Source organism: Lycium barbarum, chromosome 6 (assembly GCF_019175385.1).
Source record: "Lycium barbarum isolate Lr01 chromosome 6, ASM1917538v2, whole genome shotgun sequence".
NCBI classification, from domain to species: domain Eukaryota; kingdom Viridiplantae; phylum Streptophyta; class Magnoliopsida; order Solanales; family Solanaceae; genus Lycium; species Lycium barbarum.
In genome coordinates this window covers 120667710-120686059 of record NC_083342.1, presented here as the reverse complement: position 1 = coordinate 120686059, position 18350 = coordinate 120667710, and the positions used below count along the sequence as shown (strand labels likewise).

General features: G+C 35.9%; 3 protein-coding genes and 1 non-coding gene across 4 annotated transcripts; 1 reads left to right on the top strand and 3 right to left on the bottom strand.

Moving 5' to 3' along the window:
* Window positions 1-199: 199 nt before the first annotated feature.
* Window positions 200-4800, bottom strand: LOC132645967 (probable U6 snRNA-associated Sm-like protein LSm4). The gene is made up of 8 exons (XM_060363263.1): window positions 4650-4800; window positions 4385-4421; window positions 4249-4290; window positions 3682-3780; window positions 3519-3596; window positions 1163-1202; window positions 842-1000; window positions 200-507 (listed from the first exon to the last, which is right to left on the bottom strand). The coding sequence occupies exons 2-8, from the start codon at window positions 4385-4387 to the stop codon at window positions 485-487; spliced, it is 444 nt and encodes a 147-aa protein (XP_060219246.1). The 5' UTR covers window positions 4388-4421; window positions 4650-4800; the 3' UTR covers window positions 200-484.
* A 1326-nt stretch (window positions 4801-6126) lies between these two features.
* Window positions 6127-6198, top strand: TRNAE-UUC (transfer RNA glutamic acid (anticodon UUC)). Its single transcript has one exon. It is a non-coding gene; the product is annotated as a tRNA-Glu (tRNA).
* Window positions 6199-6662: 464 nt separating this feature from the next.
* Window positions 6663-13370, bottom strand: LOC132645964 (F-actin-capping protein subunit alpha). Its single transcript, XM_060363259.1, has 10 exons — window positions 13033-13370; window positions 12793-12908; window positions 11991-12080; window positions 10876-10940; window positions 9743-9904; window positions 9331-9409; window positions 8995-9072; window positions 7508-7582; window positions 7308-7343; window positions 6663-7122 (listed from the first exon to the last, which is right to left on the bottom strand). Exons 1-10 carry the CDS (start codon window positions 13154-13156, stop codon window positions 7015-7017), a joined length of 933 nt encoding a protein of 310 aa, XP_060219242.1. The 5' UTR covers window positions 13157-13370; the 3' UTR covers window positions 6663-7014.
* Window positions 13371-14029: 659 nt separating this feature from the next.
* Window positions 14030-18222, bottom strand: LOC132645961 (uncharacterized). The gene is made up of 7 exons (XM_060363252.1): window positions 17807-18222; window positions 16122-16240; window positions 15983-16048; window positions 15685-15882; window positions 15391-15509; window positions 14956-15061; window positions 14030-14775 (listed from the first exon to the last, which is right to left on the bottom strand). The coding sequence occupies exons 1-7, from the start codon at window positions 18033-18035 to the stop codon at window positions 14197-14199; spliced, it is 1416 nt and encodes a 471-aa protein (XP_060219235.1). The 5' UTR covers window positions 18036-18222; the 3' UTR covers window positions 14030-14196.
* Between the last annotated feature and the right edge of the window lie 128 nt (window positions 18223-18350).

The window sequence follows — 18350 nt, the reverse complement described above, 5'->3', positions numbered from 1 at the left end:
AATAATAGTTAAACAAATGTTTGCCTCCCTAATCATAATAATACCACAAACTAGAGTAAAATAAAAAAATCCAAACAGTAAAAGAAAGTACAGAATAATCTATCATGACCTGCCGATGAACGCTGAATGGTTTCCTCTTTAATAAACATGCCAATTATAAAATGAAAAGCATCTTTAACTAGAACCTCGACACCTCGGATTCGGCAAGAAAACTAGCTCAGTTTTTCATTTAAAATAATCACATAGTGATGGCATATATTTTCCAGACACGAACTCTTACATATGTCTTCACAAAGAAAAGAGATTGAGCATTTCAAGCCTAAATACATTCCATCTCAAACTAAAAATAAATGGAAGCAGCCTTTCCTCCAGTAAGCGCCTTCATAATTTCGCAGTACAAACAAAATTAGGTAAGTACAATATATCTAGTAGGCCTTTAAAGTGCCACTTGTCATCTGGCTTCTTTGTCTCTAAATGAAGATGATTAGCCGCGTCCACGGCCTCCACCTGTAAAATAAATCCGATCCAGAATCATCTGATTAGCAAATGGCTATAAATAATGAGTTCTCAAATATACTTGATTACTGTTAGAACTTAAAACTTCCTCTATGGAGACTGATTTTTTTTTTTTTGAAACAGGTAACATCACTATGGAGACTGATTTCAAGCATTGAACATGGCAGCAAGTCTCTTCAATCTAGTAGAATTTATTGCTAGATATAGAAATGCATGAATAAGATATCTTGGAAATGCAATGCCTCGGATTGAGACTTAGGGATATCATAAACTTTTAGCAGAATAAGAACAAAATTATGTTCAACTAGCATTGAACACGTCATACCTTTTCCACCAGACTTAGCACCAGGTCCTCCTTTGCCCCGGCCTTTGGCACCCCCATCTTCCATTCCACGCCCAATGCCTTTTGCCTGTCTTCCAGCAGCACCTTCATCCCTACCACCTCTTCCTCTTCCTCGCCCACCTACACCGGGTGGTTTTCGATCTGCAAAAGGAATTAACAATATACTAGTTAAGCTTAATGTTCAGAACCTAATTCTAGGCAAGCAGGGAAATATTTGTACAATGAACAAACCCCGCATTGATCCAATAACTAAAATAGAAGTAATTATAACACTTTCTGAATATTACTAGTCCAAAGTAGTACCTTGACGGCTTTTTGTTTCTTCTTGGACTTTATCAATCACCTGGAAAGCAATAGTATAGTTAGCCAAACAGCACTAAGAGGGATTATCAACTTGAGCACTCCACAATTTATAAACATCAACTCCCTTCCTAGTTCCTAGTTAGTAGTGAAGGCCCGCACAAGCGACAAAAATAAAAGCATCTGACAGAGGAAACAAACAAACACTGGGAAAAGATGGTTACTGACACTCCTAAGAGATCAATCAAAGGATACAGAAGTAAACTCCAACACTCAACAGCCATTCCTAAATCAATTATGAATGTGTGTGTGGAAGGTGAACAGACAGAGAGAAGCTAGCATTATGACAACAATTTACGATAGCAGAAACTGCAACCCCTAAAAGCACACTGGGAAAGGTGTATAACAAGTTCATCTCAATTTACTTGCTTTGGTTTCGATTAAATGATTAACCTGACAAATCGCTCCATGAGTACAGTCACACCGAGATTAGCTAGTATCTTGACTCCATCTACAAACAAACTAAGGGAACTGGACCTAGAAAAGGCTAAAGTTGTTATCAAACATGCATCTGTGTGTCTGCTATCCGTACGTATTTATACTGTGTATGTGAGTTATGTATATACAAAGAGATGGATGGCAGAGGTTTCGGTGCTTAAGGAAGAAAAAAGAACAAGAAAATGCTAATGTTCTTGGTTACACATCTTATTTGGAAAAAAAACACGGTTCCACGTCTAAAACGCTAAAGTTCCATCCACAGGAATAGTTTCATTTCAAGAAATCTATTTTATCAATAGTAGAAAGGCAACAAGATTATGCGCACATTCATATTTAGCCTTAGAGACATCAGAGTTGTGTTATAAGTTTCAACCTTCAGTTCCCACCCTGTATCACTGCTTAGATTTCATTAAAGTTGGCAAATCATTAAATTAAATTCTCAGTTAGTGAACTGGGGAAGACTGGAAGACATGTTTTACTGCAGATACCTCCTTGAATTTTTCTACCCGTTTTCTATGGCTTTCCTGCTCTGTTTACTAGTAAGCAGACAAAATGTCAGATAAGTTTAGCCCCATAAGTGCAGAAACCACAAGATTGGCTTCCTGCTCTGTTTACTAGTAAGCAGACAAAATGTCAAGGTAAGTTTAGCCCCATAAGTCCAGACACCACAAGATTGGCTTCCTGCTCTGTTTACTAGTAAGCAGACAAAATGTCAAGGTAAGTTTAGCCCCATAAGTCCAGACACCACAAGATTAGCTGGTACTCCCTCCGGTCCAAAATAATTGAGGTTTTAGACTTGGGCACATGGATTAAGGAATTCACTCACTCCCAAAAATTAAGAGGTGTATTGACTAAAATACCCTTAATTGAGAGGGGCTTTGAAACTATAATAAGAATTAAATTTGTTCATTGAATTAAGAATGTGTCAAGGATAAATTTGGCAAAAGAATAAAATACCTTCTTGATAAACTAAAACCTCAATTATTTTGGACCAACTTTTAGAGGCTAAATCCTCAATTATTTTGGACCGGAGGGAGTATAATAACTTCAACTTACAATAGCAAACATGGGCCTGCCCCTAAAAACCTCATTAAATGAGTAACCAGACAAGTATATCCGTGAATCTGGTCAAATCAAGATTAGCTAATATCTTGATTCCACCTACTTAAATCAAACCAAGCCCCTAAAATTCACCACGAGACAGGTGTAAATGGCCTGTCTTGCGTGTTCTGTCTAATATATTATTAAGTAAATAAAAATGTGCTCTCTCTAACAACTTCAGCTTTTAATTGAGATGGTCAAATATTTCAACATGTTTTTTATTTTATAAGATCGCATTTCAACCTCGTTTCCTAGCAGGCAAAGGTCCTGCGTTTGAGTCTCACCCCACCAATTATCAGAAAAGAATTTCTACGTGTTGGGCCTATCAAAAAGAATCAGTCCTGCACCTTAGGAGGCGTGTAAAGAAATATTATTAAGAAAAAAAGAGTGTACTCTCTCTCTCTCTAACAACTTAAGATTTCACATACTCATTGTCACATATTTCAACACAAACATCTTAATTTACAGCCAAACATATAGGAAACTGCGAGTTATTGATGAACAAGGCACGTCGAGTGATAGCACAAAAGCAAGTAGTTAGTTACTAAAGTAGAAACAGCCATTCCACAACCAGTACACGAACTTTACATTCGCCCACACAAAACAACCATTTAATGATATGAATAACCACAAATAGGCACACATCTTGTCCCCTCAATACAAGGTCCAAGAGTGCCATTTACACTATGTTATTAGTAAAAAACAAATAATACTTGCACTAACGCATTATCAATCATAGTAATTCAGAAAATAAACTGACCTCGTCAGGAACTCTAAGATACTTGATGGTATTGCCACGAATATAACATTCAGGCATTCTCCAAAATCTATCTCCATCCTGCATTAGTATTTTTGAAAATAAGGTGACCTTGCACCAATACATCTGAAAACCTAGCGATAACATTTAAAAAACAATGAATTACCTTTGACGTACAGATAACTTCACGAAGATGGATATTCATCCAAGTATCACAATTCACCAAATGACCATTATAAGTCTCTCCATTTTTTAGCTCCACCAACTGTATTAGAAAAAAAACAAGAAGTCTCCAGTCAGCGAATACAAGCAACTTCAATGATAATAATCCCATACACCATTTTGAATCTTGAAGACTTCATATGGGATACAGGGACTTGAGGCTTATTTTGGAGATATTATATGAATATGCAGAAACTAATAAACTATAGCAACAAAAGACACGTTGCCTTTAAATACGGTGACAAAATATGAGATCATTATTGTTATTCTCTCTGTAATTTCCCAAGCAGCTACAACAGGAGAATTACGCATCTAAATTAGTATAGCTATTAAAGCATGCAAAACTCGAAAAAACCTAATTGAGCTAAGTGCATTACCACACAGAAAAGATTTAAGATCAGACTAAACAACAAACTAAGAAAAAAAAAAAAGAGAGAGAGACACTACCCCTCGTCCACATTGGTGGAGGAGAGGGGGGGGGGGGGGGGGGGGGGGGGGTTCAAAAGCCTACCATGGGATGCCCCTGTGCAGTCTTGAGCAAAGAAAGGGGAAGCTGAAACAGAAGAAACATAAAAAAATTAGAGTTTCATATAAAACTCAAAACCCTAACCCTAAACCTCAGAAAGCGATTATCATATTAAACATACCATCTTTAGATGCAGGAAATTCTGAATTCAAGATTGCCTGCAAAAGTCAAAACACACAGATTACCAATCCAGCAAACTGATACCTTTTGTCGCCGAGTAATTGTACACAAAGAAAAGAAAAGGGAAAAAAAAAAAAAAAAACACTATCTTAAAATTCTCTCTTTTTTACAATCAAAACCTTGACATGAGTTAATACGCAAAAATATGTGCTAAAACAAACAATGAATAAATTCTAGAGATTTGAAAAAAATATTCAAAGGCTTACCTAGCTGGTCTTCGTATTTTTTTTATTCACTTTCCTGGAAAAATAAAAGCGTAGGGTTGCTTCAAAGTGGGTAGATTACACTTAAACTGTGTATTAAGTAGAGTCCAGCTTGTCGTAAATATTTTTCCATTATACCGCCGTTAGGGCTATGCTTTGATGTATGAATTGGGTGGGCTCCATGCTCCATGGGCTGTAAATTGAACCGTACTGCTTTCAACATATTTTAAGTTCAAAATCCCCAACTTTCTGACTTTCTATTTCAATCATAAGGGGCTATTTTAGTCTTTATATACACTTCACCTTTCCACCATGTCTCTGTTTCTTTTATCATTTTTTCTTTTCGAGTTTCCTTCTTTTTTCTTTTGGCCTTAAATTACTTCAAAGTTATTACATATTTTAAATTTTTTAAAAGTTTAGATTATATGTCCTCTTCTTCGAGTGCATCATTCTATATTGATTCTTACTAATGGTTGTGCATGTGCTTTATGAGTATTTCTGAATATAATTATCATTATGAAATTTCAACTTTTAACCATGAATCATGTCATCGTGCTCGTGTCGTGTCATGTGGATTCATGTCAAATACTATAATCTCGCGCTACAAATTTATTTACAAGATTGTGTTGTGTTGAACATTTATATTATTAATTTTTTTTATTATAGTAAGGTTGTATTGTTAGGATGATTCATCGTATAAGTTCTAATTAAAATATAAAAACTTCAGTAGCAAATATTGAAGAAAAAAAAAAGTACAGTAATTTATTTAAATGAAGAAAATGTAAGAAGATTATTTTACTTTTATAATAAATTATTAGAGAAGAGAGAAGAAAAGGGTGAAACTGATAACAGGTAATGATTGATTTTCATATGTTACCTATTTTCTCCAATCAATTGCAAGTCATAATGCTAAGATAATAATGGAAGTGGAAGAATTTAAGATAATAAAACTTTAAAGCTTTTGTATTAGAGTTTACAAGAGAAAGCATTGTTAATAATTTATCACTATTGATTATTATTGTATCATTTATATCCAAGACACCTTCTCATATTCTTTCACTTTCCAATAGTCCGACAACTCTTCTCTTCATAAATAGGCTTGACGCTTAGTTGATTTTCGAAGCTATAACGATACAAGAAGAAGAGGAGGTGGATAGACATAACAGAAAGAAATAGTATATTACAAGAGGAAGACAAGTGCCAATTTAATATAGCATTGCTAACAGGACGGTTAGTCGATAGTGAAAACAAAACTTCTCACATCTCTACAACTCTTTGTTCACACGACCTCAAAAGTAATTGACTACATTCAATATAAAGGGAAAAAAAAGGATTTATTCCCAATTCAGCTACCTATCCAAGAGCATTTGACTTTAAAATATTTTGATCCTAATTCCTATCAGTAAGTTAAAATCTATATTTTTGTTGGACATTTGAAGCGCAATAACTTGAATGTTGAAGCAAAACAAAACATACAACATCCGTTATCGTCCAGCGGTTAGGATATCTGGCTTTCACCCAGGAGACCTGGGTTCGATTCCCGGTAACGGAAATTTTTAATTATCACTTCCTCTGGCTCAATTTAGCGGCATAGTTCAAATTTTACCTGGAGGGAATATTACTTTCAATATTTTCCTTTTCAATCTTTCAGCTGGCAACCATCATGAATAAAGGAAAGTATTCTTGCGCATTTTCGAATCATTAGTCAACAGTTGTTACTGTCGGTCATAGTTCATCCAATGTTTAATCTGACAATTACCCATAGTCCATAGATAATGCTATAATTAATTTCCGCGTTTCTCTGTTCATATACAAGCAGGTATATTTTAACCGGTCACGGATTCATACGGACAGGGAAGTTCCATAATTAGGTTAGTCTTACCAAGGATGCACAAATCTGTATGATCCAACAAAATTTTAAAAGGGACAGATTAGACGAAATCACAACGAAGTTCGAACAATCTGATGGTTGTACACTTGTACTCGCCTCGACCTTTCAGACACTTGAAAAAAGTATACAACAACAACAACAACCCTTGAAAAAAGTATATTAACAAGAATCATTCTTTACCAGCTTCGTTCACACATTCCAAGGTTAAAAACCATGAAGAAAGACTTCAAATTCAGTACTTTACAACTCTTCATAGCATACACAAATCTTTCAGGCCAACTGCCAAATGAACAACTAAGGAACAGTTCCCACATTAACAACCATGGTAAGAAAGCATAAAACGGAAGTCCCTCTCAAAGAAATACAACAGGGAGAAGACAACAAAGAGCCGGTGATGGCAATCTTCAAGTAAACTTGCTTGTACTATCAAGAATGGTGTATACATGTTCAGCTTGTATAAAAGGGCATCAAACGTTTCTATTTTCCAATTCCAAGTTCCTTTTCGATGTCTCTTGTAAGGCTAAATTGAGCGGTGTTGTGCCATGGGAACAATGTACGGGTAACGGGAAGCTTCCTCCGCAAGTCCTGCAAAAGATAAGATTTATTTATTTGCATCCTTTCCATGGTGCAACGTGGTGAGAGATGTTTCTCCCAGCTAAGACATAGTGAGAAAACATGACTGCTGTGAGATTGTAATGACAAACTCTCATGTATCTTTCACATAAAATGTAAAATATTTTGATTTAAAGGCTTTGAACTTGAAGGAGTACCTTGAAAGTGGTATCAGGCAATTTCAAGTAAGATGTCTGCCATTAAAAGGGCCATCAGTAACTTGGAATAAAATACCGGTAACAGACACTTAATAGAAAAGGGGTAGAAGGGTGGGGTGGGGAGGGAATGGGGAAGTCTTAGATGACGTGATAGAAAGGGGTGGAGAGAGTGATGAAGGAAGTAGGAACAATGAGAAAACCTGAAGAGAAGCCAGATACTCGGTCTCATGGTGACGAATAATGTTGACCAAGGAAATTGCAGAATCATCTGGGGACTGAGAAAGACACGACAAAATCAGTAAATTCAAACTTAAATCATTGTAAAATGTAAATGATCACAAGATAGAGTTAATCGGAATTTTATTTCTTCGTGCTAATAAGATTATTCATTCAAGAAACTTTTCCTTTAGCTTGTCCTTGAAGTTTTACACTAGTTAAACAAATAGGACTTTCCAGAAACAGTTGTCTCACTTTCTAATCATTCTGGCTGTCTGATCATGCTACTTCTTTTCTTTCCTATTCGATTCCCAATCAGATCATACAAGCAAAAAAGTTTTGATTTTAGCTTAAACTTTTTCAATAAGGATTGTAGCTTAACCTTATCCAACACTAAGACAAGCAGAATATAGCATTTCCAGGAATTATTATGTCTTACCCTTTATTTTCTTAGCATGCTACTTCTATTTCTGCCACCATATGAGTTCCAATCAGATTGCTTAAGATGCAAAGTGTTGATATTAGTATGACCTTCAATCTCTACATCAGGTACACAAAGTAGGATGCGCAGAAGCAATTATATCATTTTTCATTCTCTTGCTTGTCTAGCCATGCTAGTGGCTTTTTACTCTCATTGGAAGTATACATTAGGAGACAAATCATGGTAAATGAAAGAAAAATTATGGAAAAAAGCCATCATAGCCGAAGTCTGTTTGTAATACTAAAGTTGGATAGTAATGCTTATAATTTTGTGCTCTAGACATGGTAATCTGAAAACAATACAAGCCAAGAAATCACACATCAGCGGATCTAATTGAGTTAGAGATGGTTGATTTCGATGTTATTATGGACATGGATTGGCTAGCATCTTGTTATGCTACGGTCGATTGTCGAGTGAAGATTGTAAGATTCCATATCCCGGACGAGTCAGTCGTAGAGTGGAAAGGTAATGCTGTGACGCCTAAGGGTAGGTTTACTTCTTACCTTAAGGCGAGGAAGATGATTTCCAAAGGGTGTATATATCACCTAGTGCGAGTTAGAGATGTGAATGCAGAATTGCCGACTCTTCAGTCTGTTCTGGTAGTTAACAAATATCCAGAGGTGTTTCCTGAAGAACTTCCCGGGCTAACATATTCGTCATTAAAAACTATTACCAACAACCATGCTCTCACATTGTAGAAGAATAGCTAAACTCAAGACCGCCCTTACAATATTTTGAGAAAACTTATCATGATTTATTGCCAAAAGAAGTAATCTCTCATTGCATTCTCCAAGTACCCTCACAAGGCATCAATCTACAGTCTCTACGGGCTGTTCTGCAGCATTATCACTTAACACTGGTTCAGAAACAAACAAAAGAAATGACACAACCTACAGCAGAGAACGGCTGCTATACCTTGTGAGTTATGACCAGGAAAAGGACACGACAATATAGAAAAGAGAAGTTTGTGGACAAACTATAGTCACTTACCTGAATTAACGTTGTATCCTTACATTCATGTTTTGCATCTAGCTGCACGTTTCCCTCTTCAAAGTAGTGGGCGCCAACCTGAGTACAGAGCAGGTAAAGGATATGTAAGTTTGAATACTTAAGCTTTTCATACAACAACAAAGCGACAACTACAGCGACAACTACCCTCACCCCTAAACTAGATGGTCGGCTCAATCCAACCATAATAATTTTGGAAGAGTCTACATTCATGTGTAAAAATCAGTGAAGAAACCAGAAAATTGTGAAAAGGCAAAAACAAAGATCAGGAAACCAAAAGGCAAAAATTATATGCTCGTTTTGTTGATGAAACCATACCTGCATTTTCCCTCTCACTTCTACGGATTGAATTTCATCCTTAAATTCAATATTCCATATTGATCGCCAGCTTCCATTGCTACAGAAGATGCAGATAGTATTAGGTTCTTTAGACAAGCTATAAGAAGATGTCTGTTGACCCAATTGACAAGTTAGACGTGCTATAACAAGACATCACTTGATGCAAGTGACAAGTGTGAAGCCGACAGGAAAAATAGGCAATAGACATCCCTCATTCTTTGTTTATATATAGCAACCTATTACTTCAGTATCTGTTTACAAGTTCTGTACCAGGATAAATATAATTATTTAGGAATATAAGATCGGAGTGTTGCACAAATAAGTCAAGGAATATATGAAGGGAGTGTTGCACAAATAAGTCAGAGTTTGAGTTTTAATAATCTTAACACACCAGAAATTCTGAGGACTATGCCTAACAGCTGAAATCACCACAACAAGTTCAAAGTCGAATCCTGGCTCTTCCACATCCTTTCCCTCGGTACAGTAAACTGAACAGACACCTTTTGGATATGCTTCACTCACATACTTCATAATTTCTGCATCCATGGCAGACCTACACACCAAATACCATGATTAGGAAATTTGGCAAGCAATGGTAATAAAAAGCCATTACTCAGAAACAAAGCCCCTACAACAACAACAACATACCCAGTGCAATCCCACAAGTGGGGTTTGGGGAGGGTAGGATGTACCAAGACCTTACCCCCTAATGGAGAGGAATAACTAACCATGATAAAAAGGGAACTGCTCACATAAAACAAAAACATGATTATTATAATCTGCATGTTAAGCATTAGGAATTATTGGAGAATTCATTGCGCTCTCAGAATATAATCTTTTTATACTCTTAAAGCCTCCCAATAATACCAAATGTAGGTGCAGTGCCACGACTTTGGTACCTGACATTGATGTCATTACCCATTACTTTGGAGACACCTGTTCCTCACAGATAAAGTTGAACGAAAAGGTAAACCAGTGTATTATGAATTAGTTTCTTAATGGAATAAACACACGCATGAATCATGATGCAGGATAGCTTATTAACACTTGAGGTGCAGATAACTAAGAATATCTCCAAAGGAAAGGCATATAATGCAATTTAGAGGGTCAGAGAAGAAATGATACTGATTGAGAAGAGCAGCATTTAGGAGAGATTAGCCTAAATATTTATTTTCAGACTGATTTCTGTAAGCACTGACCAAAACATGCAGCTTTTCTTTCAATTAAGCAGGAAAAGAAAATTTCCACAAGAAATGCAACTACATATCTGGGTGCCATCTAAGAACTGAGGTTGAGTTTGCAAGTCTTGTTGAGCATGGTTGAAAAAAAAAAAAGCTCAATTAGGCGAAGTAATTGCAAATTGTCATAACATAGAGAAACTTTTTTTTTTTTTTTGATCAGATCATAACAAAGAGAAACTTCAACATCTGAATGGAAAAAACGGAATGTAGAGAGTAACTAAAAAGGAAGCAAAACCGCAGATGTTAAAACTGAGAAATATATTTGATGCTAACAGAAGCTTACCTATACTCTTCCACGAAAGCAGATGGAAGCTCTTCATCTCTTGCTGGCCTAACGTCTTTACAAACCTAGAATACATACATACTGTGAGCTTACAAGAAGGTAGCACAAAGTATTACACGACAACAATAACTAGGAAAAAAAGAGAGAAGGCAATAAATTTGAATTTCACAACCCTTGAATTATGAGTAAACCCATGCACTTGTTATATTAAACATAGACTTATTTTACTATTCCAATCTATTTGCATCTACTCCATCACATTAACAAGAATAGAAAAGAAATGCATGCTATATGAAGCTCATAGCTGTAGAGTAATGAGGATTAATATAAAACCATGGACCAGTCATATTAGAAGAGACTTATTTCACTTCTCCAAAATTGGTATCCACTCCATCACATTAACAAGAATAGAAAGGAAATGCATGTTATGTGAAGTTTATAACTATTGAGTAATGAGGATAATCACGGACTTGCTATATCCAAGCACATTTTTCAAGTTCACAATATCTTCATTCTTCATATTCACTTCCATCATAGACCAATTTAACACTTAACACAATTCACTCTGGTGTTTTATTCTTTGTCCCCAATGCCTGAATGTGATTAATAAATCAAATTCCAATCAGCCGGAAGAAGTCTAGAAGTACTAAACTATAGATAAACAACATGGGCATAAGACCACATTATGTGGATATTTTTAATTGCAAAGCATAAGGAGTATACCAAGCATTATATGAAGCATCTCTTTCTTCTTTTCTCTCTTCGTCCTGTTCTTGTTACTTTTCCTTTTCCTTTCTTTTAGAATAAGCACATTTTTGGATATCGTCCTACCATCTCCTCACAAATTCTAACTTCTGCCAGATTGTTTATGTCTGTCCATATTAAATGTTTTTTTTTAATTACCTTCTAAACAAAATACTCATCCTTACGAACCTAGCATTCATTCCTTCCTCTTCTATGGAATCACTCCCCACCAAGAGAAAAAAGAAGAAGGAAAAAAGATAAACCTTTCTTCGTCACTTAAGCTGATCATTTATTAATTTCTATCTGCTCAACTGATAGGAATACAGAGATGGGCTTTGGACAATTATAAAAAAGATAACATAGCTACTTACTTGCTTGACATGGTCAACTATGGCAACCTGGGCAGTTCGGGGATCAAGATACTCATCCTTATCAACCTCACAAAATGGCGTAATCAGTACCTACAAATTAGTGAGCAGCAACTTTACACGACTAGATAATGAAAATAGCTTCCAAGTGGTCATTACTACATAAATCATAAGCATTTTAATTTTTACATTCTTTTTAGAAGAGGGGAACAAAATCTTAGACATCATAAAGAACAGTTCTTCGGAAAGTTTTCTTTTTTCTTTTGATGAAGTAATCATTTATTGAAGTGGTGGAAAATTCCCTATATACAAGAGTTATACAAATGTAAAGAACTTATACATACACACGGTGCTCAACAAACAACATCCAACTCTTTCGTAGTAGCTCCGGCCTCCAAGTACTATGAAATATTTGTCTATCCTAAAAGCCTTATTTGGAGCCTTACAAATGTAATCTTACTTCTTTAATGGAGAATAAGACAAATGATTTTTCTCATGCAAAACTTAATTTTATTTGAAGTTTCTCGTGCATTACTTTGATCCTTCGTGTTCCTCCAGTCTTTGAGCTCTAAAGGAGGCACGAAGAGGTCACAAACCTTCAATTAAGGAAACTTATCAGAACAATTAAGTATTGCTTACGAATTACTTCATTTTTTAACCTTCAACCCCTTAGCAATACTTTAAGATACAAATCTCAACAACCGAAAACTAACAAATCTAACATTATCAACTCCTCCAATAACACAATTAGCCTAAATTACATTTTGAAGAATCTAACTAACACAATGTAAAAAGAAAGACTTACATCGCCACTTCTGTTAGGCAATTCGAGACAAATCAAGTGAGATTTGTTATACGAGGGAAATGATTCCTCAGCTGCTTTCTTATATACATTCTCGTCCTTCAAAATAGCTCTAACGTCTGCAAAATCCAAACCGAATGTGGTTACAATATCAATAAACCGCCGATCGCAAACGAACACCAATGTGGTTACAATTTCAAGCACGAAGAAAATAAAGGAAGACAAGGAAAAGACGAAGAAGACCTTTGGCGACATACTGAATTTCGCCGGCAGGGGCATTTAGAAGGAACCATTTGGCAATTTCTATTTTCTGGTCATCGGTTAGTTGAGTTTCTGATTCCACTAAATCTTCGTCTTCTTCTAACATTTTTATTTTTTTGGAATCTTATTGTTAACAAATATTCTTCTTCTCCATTTAATTCAATTCAAATTCGAGAAGATACCATCAACTACCCCACCACAGTTGTTCTCCTGTCTATTTTGTTAAAATCCAGTGGAGTTTCCAGTTTTTTTCACTTTTCCATTTTTGTCCCTGCTGCGACCCTGGGGAAATATGTAAACTGAGGTGACTGTGGGTCTCACTAGAGTTCGATTGTTCGACTACCGTCTGATGGACGTTATGCTGCTCTATCAGGTAATTTTAACCGTTGGATTAGTCCTTCTTTTTCTTCCCAAATAAATAAGCTCTCTTTCAACTTATGCCCCACTTGATCTTTCGTCAGATAACAACTATAGCAATAATAGTTTAACATATTCAAATTGATTGATACTTTTTCTAATATATTGTAAGAAAAAATTCAAATTTTCAAAAGTGGATTTTTTTTTTGTCAAACAAATAATACTACCAGCAAATATATCCTAGTTTTTTCAATAACTTTTTTGATCGATTGTATTCATTATCACTCGTATGTTTAAGTATGAGTGGCATTTTGATCCGTCAAATTATACTCTCTTCGCCCCAATTTATGTGACACCATTTAAATAGGCACAAAGTTTAAAAAATAAAAAAATATGACATTATTTTTCAGACGGACCGAAAAGAAAAGTGTAGAACATGGGAAATATTATGTTGACACCAAGAACTTGGTGCTTCAACAAACTGGGTCAAGTTCAATTGATTTTGACACATGATCGAAAGGGCCAAATGAGGAAAATAATCAAAGGGCCACCATGACAGGACATATATTGCAAACCTTATTGGCAAAAGGATGGATCTACCGAGAGACCATAAACCATATCAAAATGATGCGCGACAAGACATTTTTAACTTGATACAGCATTAATAAATTTATTATTCTAGTATATTTTCACGAGTTTATAGTACTATAAAATTGACTGTATGCGACAAACACCAAAAGCACAAAATTTGAACACTCTAGTTAGACCAAAACCAATTTAACTCTTCAATTAAATTAACATCTCCCGGTTACCAACCTGACTCTCATACAACGGCATCCAAAGGCTGTTCCAAGCTTTCAATGGAGCAATCTCTTGAATGTCCTCAAAATTTTCTTTTACCCTACTATTAGTAACTAAACATCTAGCAGAAAATAGCATTAATTCTGTAGAACCCATGTAACCTCTGATCCTCGACACAATTCCACTTTCCCCAGAGAAGCCCAACCTAAAGTACCTATCCTGATTATTTTCTTCCACCTGCTTCTCAACTAATGGCTGCTCAATACTAGGTTCTTGCATTGGAGGAGGGACATGATCCTCCTCAATGCTCATGTAATTGTCCATGCCGAGAGCTTCCCAGTCAACATGCTGCACAATCCCAGCAGCTCGTTCACCAACACGGTCATTGTAGTGTTGTGATTGTGCTTCCTGGACAGCTAATCTGTCAACCTGGGCCTTAAGCATCTGTAATCGATCACCAATTCTTGTTGACACGGCATCATATAATTTTCCTCTTGACATATTATCCTTCTCTTCCGCAGCAAGCAAGTCATCAAACTCGATCGGATCACCAACAAGAACGGTCACCTGCAGTTTTCACAGCTCATTGAGAGTATACTAATTAATACAAGCAGTTGAAAATTGTAACTAAGGTAGAGGAATGCAATAGGTTTTATCTCTTTGATTGCCCTCTCTCTACCTAATAGTATTGGTGCGTGATATGTGTCGCTGCATTATTCACCACTCTTCAAAATAAGAATTACATACCATTTTTCCAATCCTGGGAAGCTTGGCTCCTACAGGCATGATGTCCTGCATTCCAGTATGCACAAACGGGACGACTATTGGCACATTGTCAGCATCCAGGACCAATCTATTAAGACAACCAAAAGTCTCATACTTAACACCAACAGACAACATGAATCTAATTAAATAACAGGTGAATGGCGGAGAGAGGGAGAGTCTCTCATTTTATAGCAGCACAAAAAACGAGAAGGTAATCAATAGCAATAAAACTGAATCAATCTGCCCGTGATGTCTACAAAACTCCTTCAATATCTTATCTCTTGGTCTTTTTCTCTCCATATATGAAATTCTAAAACAAACGAACTGGTGTCCTTTTTGACAATCATGGAATTCACAAGTTACCTACTTAAGGATAATCATACAATTCACAAGTAATTACTTAGAAAGAATAAGTACCTTCCGATGCCTCTTTTCATAGAACCCATTGTTTTGCCACCATCTCGAGAGCGACTACCTTCTGGAAATATGTGTACCCATCCACCACGGTTCAATTTTGAAATAGCCATGTCCATCCCCTGCAGTACATGCAGAAATTAGCAATTACCTACATCAGACTCTTTTACCATTTAAAAGAAAACATCTCAGACTGAACGAGTGAGACATTTAATACTATCTTCATCAAAAGTGATGTAGAAGCAATTAGAATATCAGAATAACTTCATCTCACCAGCATCTCAGCAAAGAAAATACCTTCTGATAAATACCGTCCCCACGCGACACTGGAAGAACTTTGACATGTTTGAAGAAGGCAGATGTCACTGGATTGCGGAAACATCGATCAGTTGCACAAAGTGTCCATCTCAAATTTTGCGCATCCAACATAACGCTGGGAGGAAGTAATGCAGCAATAACTAGTGGGTCATCCATAGCAGCAACATGATTGCTCACCTAAGTTCATTTACACAGTAGAACCAGATATCAAAAGATATAATCCAGGGGTCTGAGGTTTAAAGGAAGGAACTAGAATTAACTCAGAAACATGGCTTACTGTAATAAGAGGTTTATTTTCCATTCGATTTGCCAGCGCCTCATGTAATTTTTCTGCACCATATATCTGCAAAAGTTGTCTAGTTATTCCTCCCAATTATGCAACGGCTGAAATAGTAACTCACTCAGATTTAGCTTACCTGAACACGATTGAGGCCATGCATAAACACATGACAAACATTTCCAAGCACAGGAACGGCCACAGCCTGCAGCATGCGAGTCAGGACTGAATCTGCTTCTGGATCAATATCCTTGCTGACTGCAGTATTAGGCATTCGATTCATGAGTATCAACCATGATAAGCATCTTGAAGAATCCTCATATAGATTTAGCAGCCACAACTTGCAGGTATAAGCAATGTTATTAGACGCAATTGCTTCTTGCTTAAAGTGATGAAGGGAGGCAACACAATCATGGTGCACTTTAGTAGGCCTTACGGACAGTATTTGAATTGAATTTGAAATTATGTTAGGGCATGTACTTTAACAACGACAACTATGCCTCAGTCCAAACAAGTTGAGATCGGCTACATGAATCCCCATTTCTTCATTTATGCTCATATCATGTCATCATCAGACTAAATAAAATAAAAGTGAAGAAAAAAAGAAAAAAAAAATATATATATATATATAATAATAGAAATTCTCTAACAAGTTTAAAACCTATCCTCAATTTGTAGCTATCACCTATATGGATCTTTTACTTCCACTGTGCCCCATCTTTAGCTAAGTTTGGACATGTACTTACTTGAAAGAAAAAAAGTTTCACAAATACACATTCAACCCAATATTTCACTTGAAGTTCAGGATTAGCAAGTACTGAAATAGTATTTCATGGCCAAACAAGCCCGAAAATCATACCAACGCAACTCTATTCATCCGATCACTTCATGCTCTTACATGAAACAAACTTGATTCTACTTGGTGGGTTTGAATCCCTAAAAGTTAGCAAATACAAATAGAGGGATAGTTTAATGGAAAGAGAACCTTCCAAGTCATGAAGGTAGCAAAAGTGAACCTTGCAAGTCGCGAGAGGAGCAATGGATATTGAAAGGCATAACATATTAAAAATTCCCTAAAAGTTGGATAAAAACCCTAAATCCATCAAAGGTAGACAAACATCGGTACCAGGAATCATTTTAGCAAATAATTTCAGTCGCGATGATTAATTTTCAGCATGAAATCACATCTCTAATGTGAAAGACAAACTTAAATAAAATAGAATACAGCACGAGTAAACTGCAAACACTGCGGTCAAAACCAGTATAAGCAGAAATCAGCAAAGGTAGCTGCGATTTAGGTCAGTTGGTTATTCCAATTTCTTCTTGCAAAGATCATGAGCTCATAAATGTTAATTGTAGATGGCATTGGTTAGTTATAACAACAATTTATTGCTTTAGCAAGTTTTTTATACATATGAAGTTCAGTCATATTGCCTAATCTTTTTAATTGTAAAACTGAAAACTTATTACGTTCTCGTATCATACTAAAAAACTATCACATTCCTGGATTCTTTCTCAAATAACTTGGCAAATTCTGCATTTAGATTTTCAATGTAGCATAACTGATGATGCTTAAGAATAGGAAGATAAAAATAATTCAAAGTTTTAGGAAATCAAAATTAGTTAGAATTTGATATTTTAATTCATATCTAAATAAGTAGTATTTATAGTAAGGGAATAGGTTTTCCTGTTTCTACTAAGTTTCATATAGTGGAGAAAAAGTGGAGATTGTAGAGAGCATTCCGAGATTTATGAGTCTATGAATAAAATATATTCCTCAACTCGTGACATTATGTATTGCTGCAGTCCTATTTAGAAACAGACCTTTTTTACGATAGAAAGTGGAAGAAGAAGGCAGAGCATCTCTACGGAAATCCCTGAACCGTTGGATCCATCTTTCAAGGGTAGATGAGAAGTAACCATCAGATATCATCTGACGGCGACAATGATGATCAACGGCTACTCTAAGTCGGTCTCTGAGACGAAGTTGCAACGATCGTGCCCTATCTTTCCACACATCCGCTCCTGTTTCCATCCATCTCCCTGATACCATTCTCAATATTACCCAAAACTATATTATATATGAATGTAAAGGTTTATTATATTTGTATTGATCCAAGCTTTGTGAAGAGGGAGTAGAGAAGCGCGAGAGTAGTGATGTGAGAGGAGAAAAAAAGTACAAGGGTTTCGACTAGTGGGTGGGTTTGTTTTTTTCTTTTGCCTTAAGATGCGCAGTGCGCAAGTTTTTTTTAAGAGCCCGTCGTTTAGATTGCCTTATAAGTTGCTTATAAATTATTTTCAATTTCTTTAAGTGTTTGGTTAATCAGTTTAAAGTTATTTTATGCTTAAAATAAGTTCAAAAAATAAT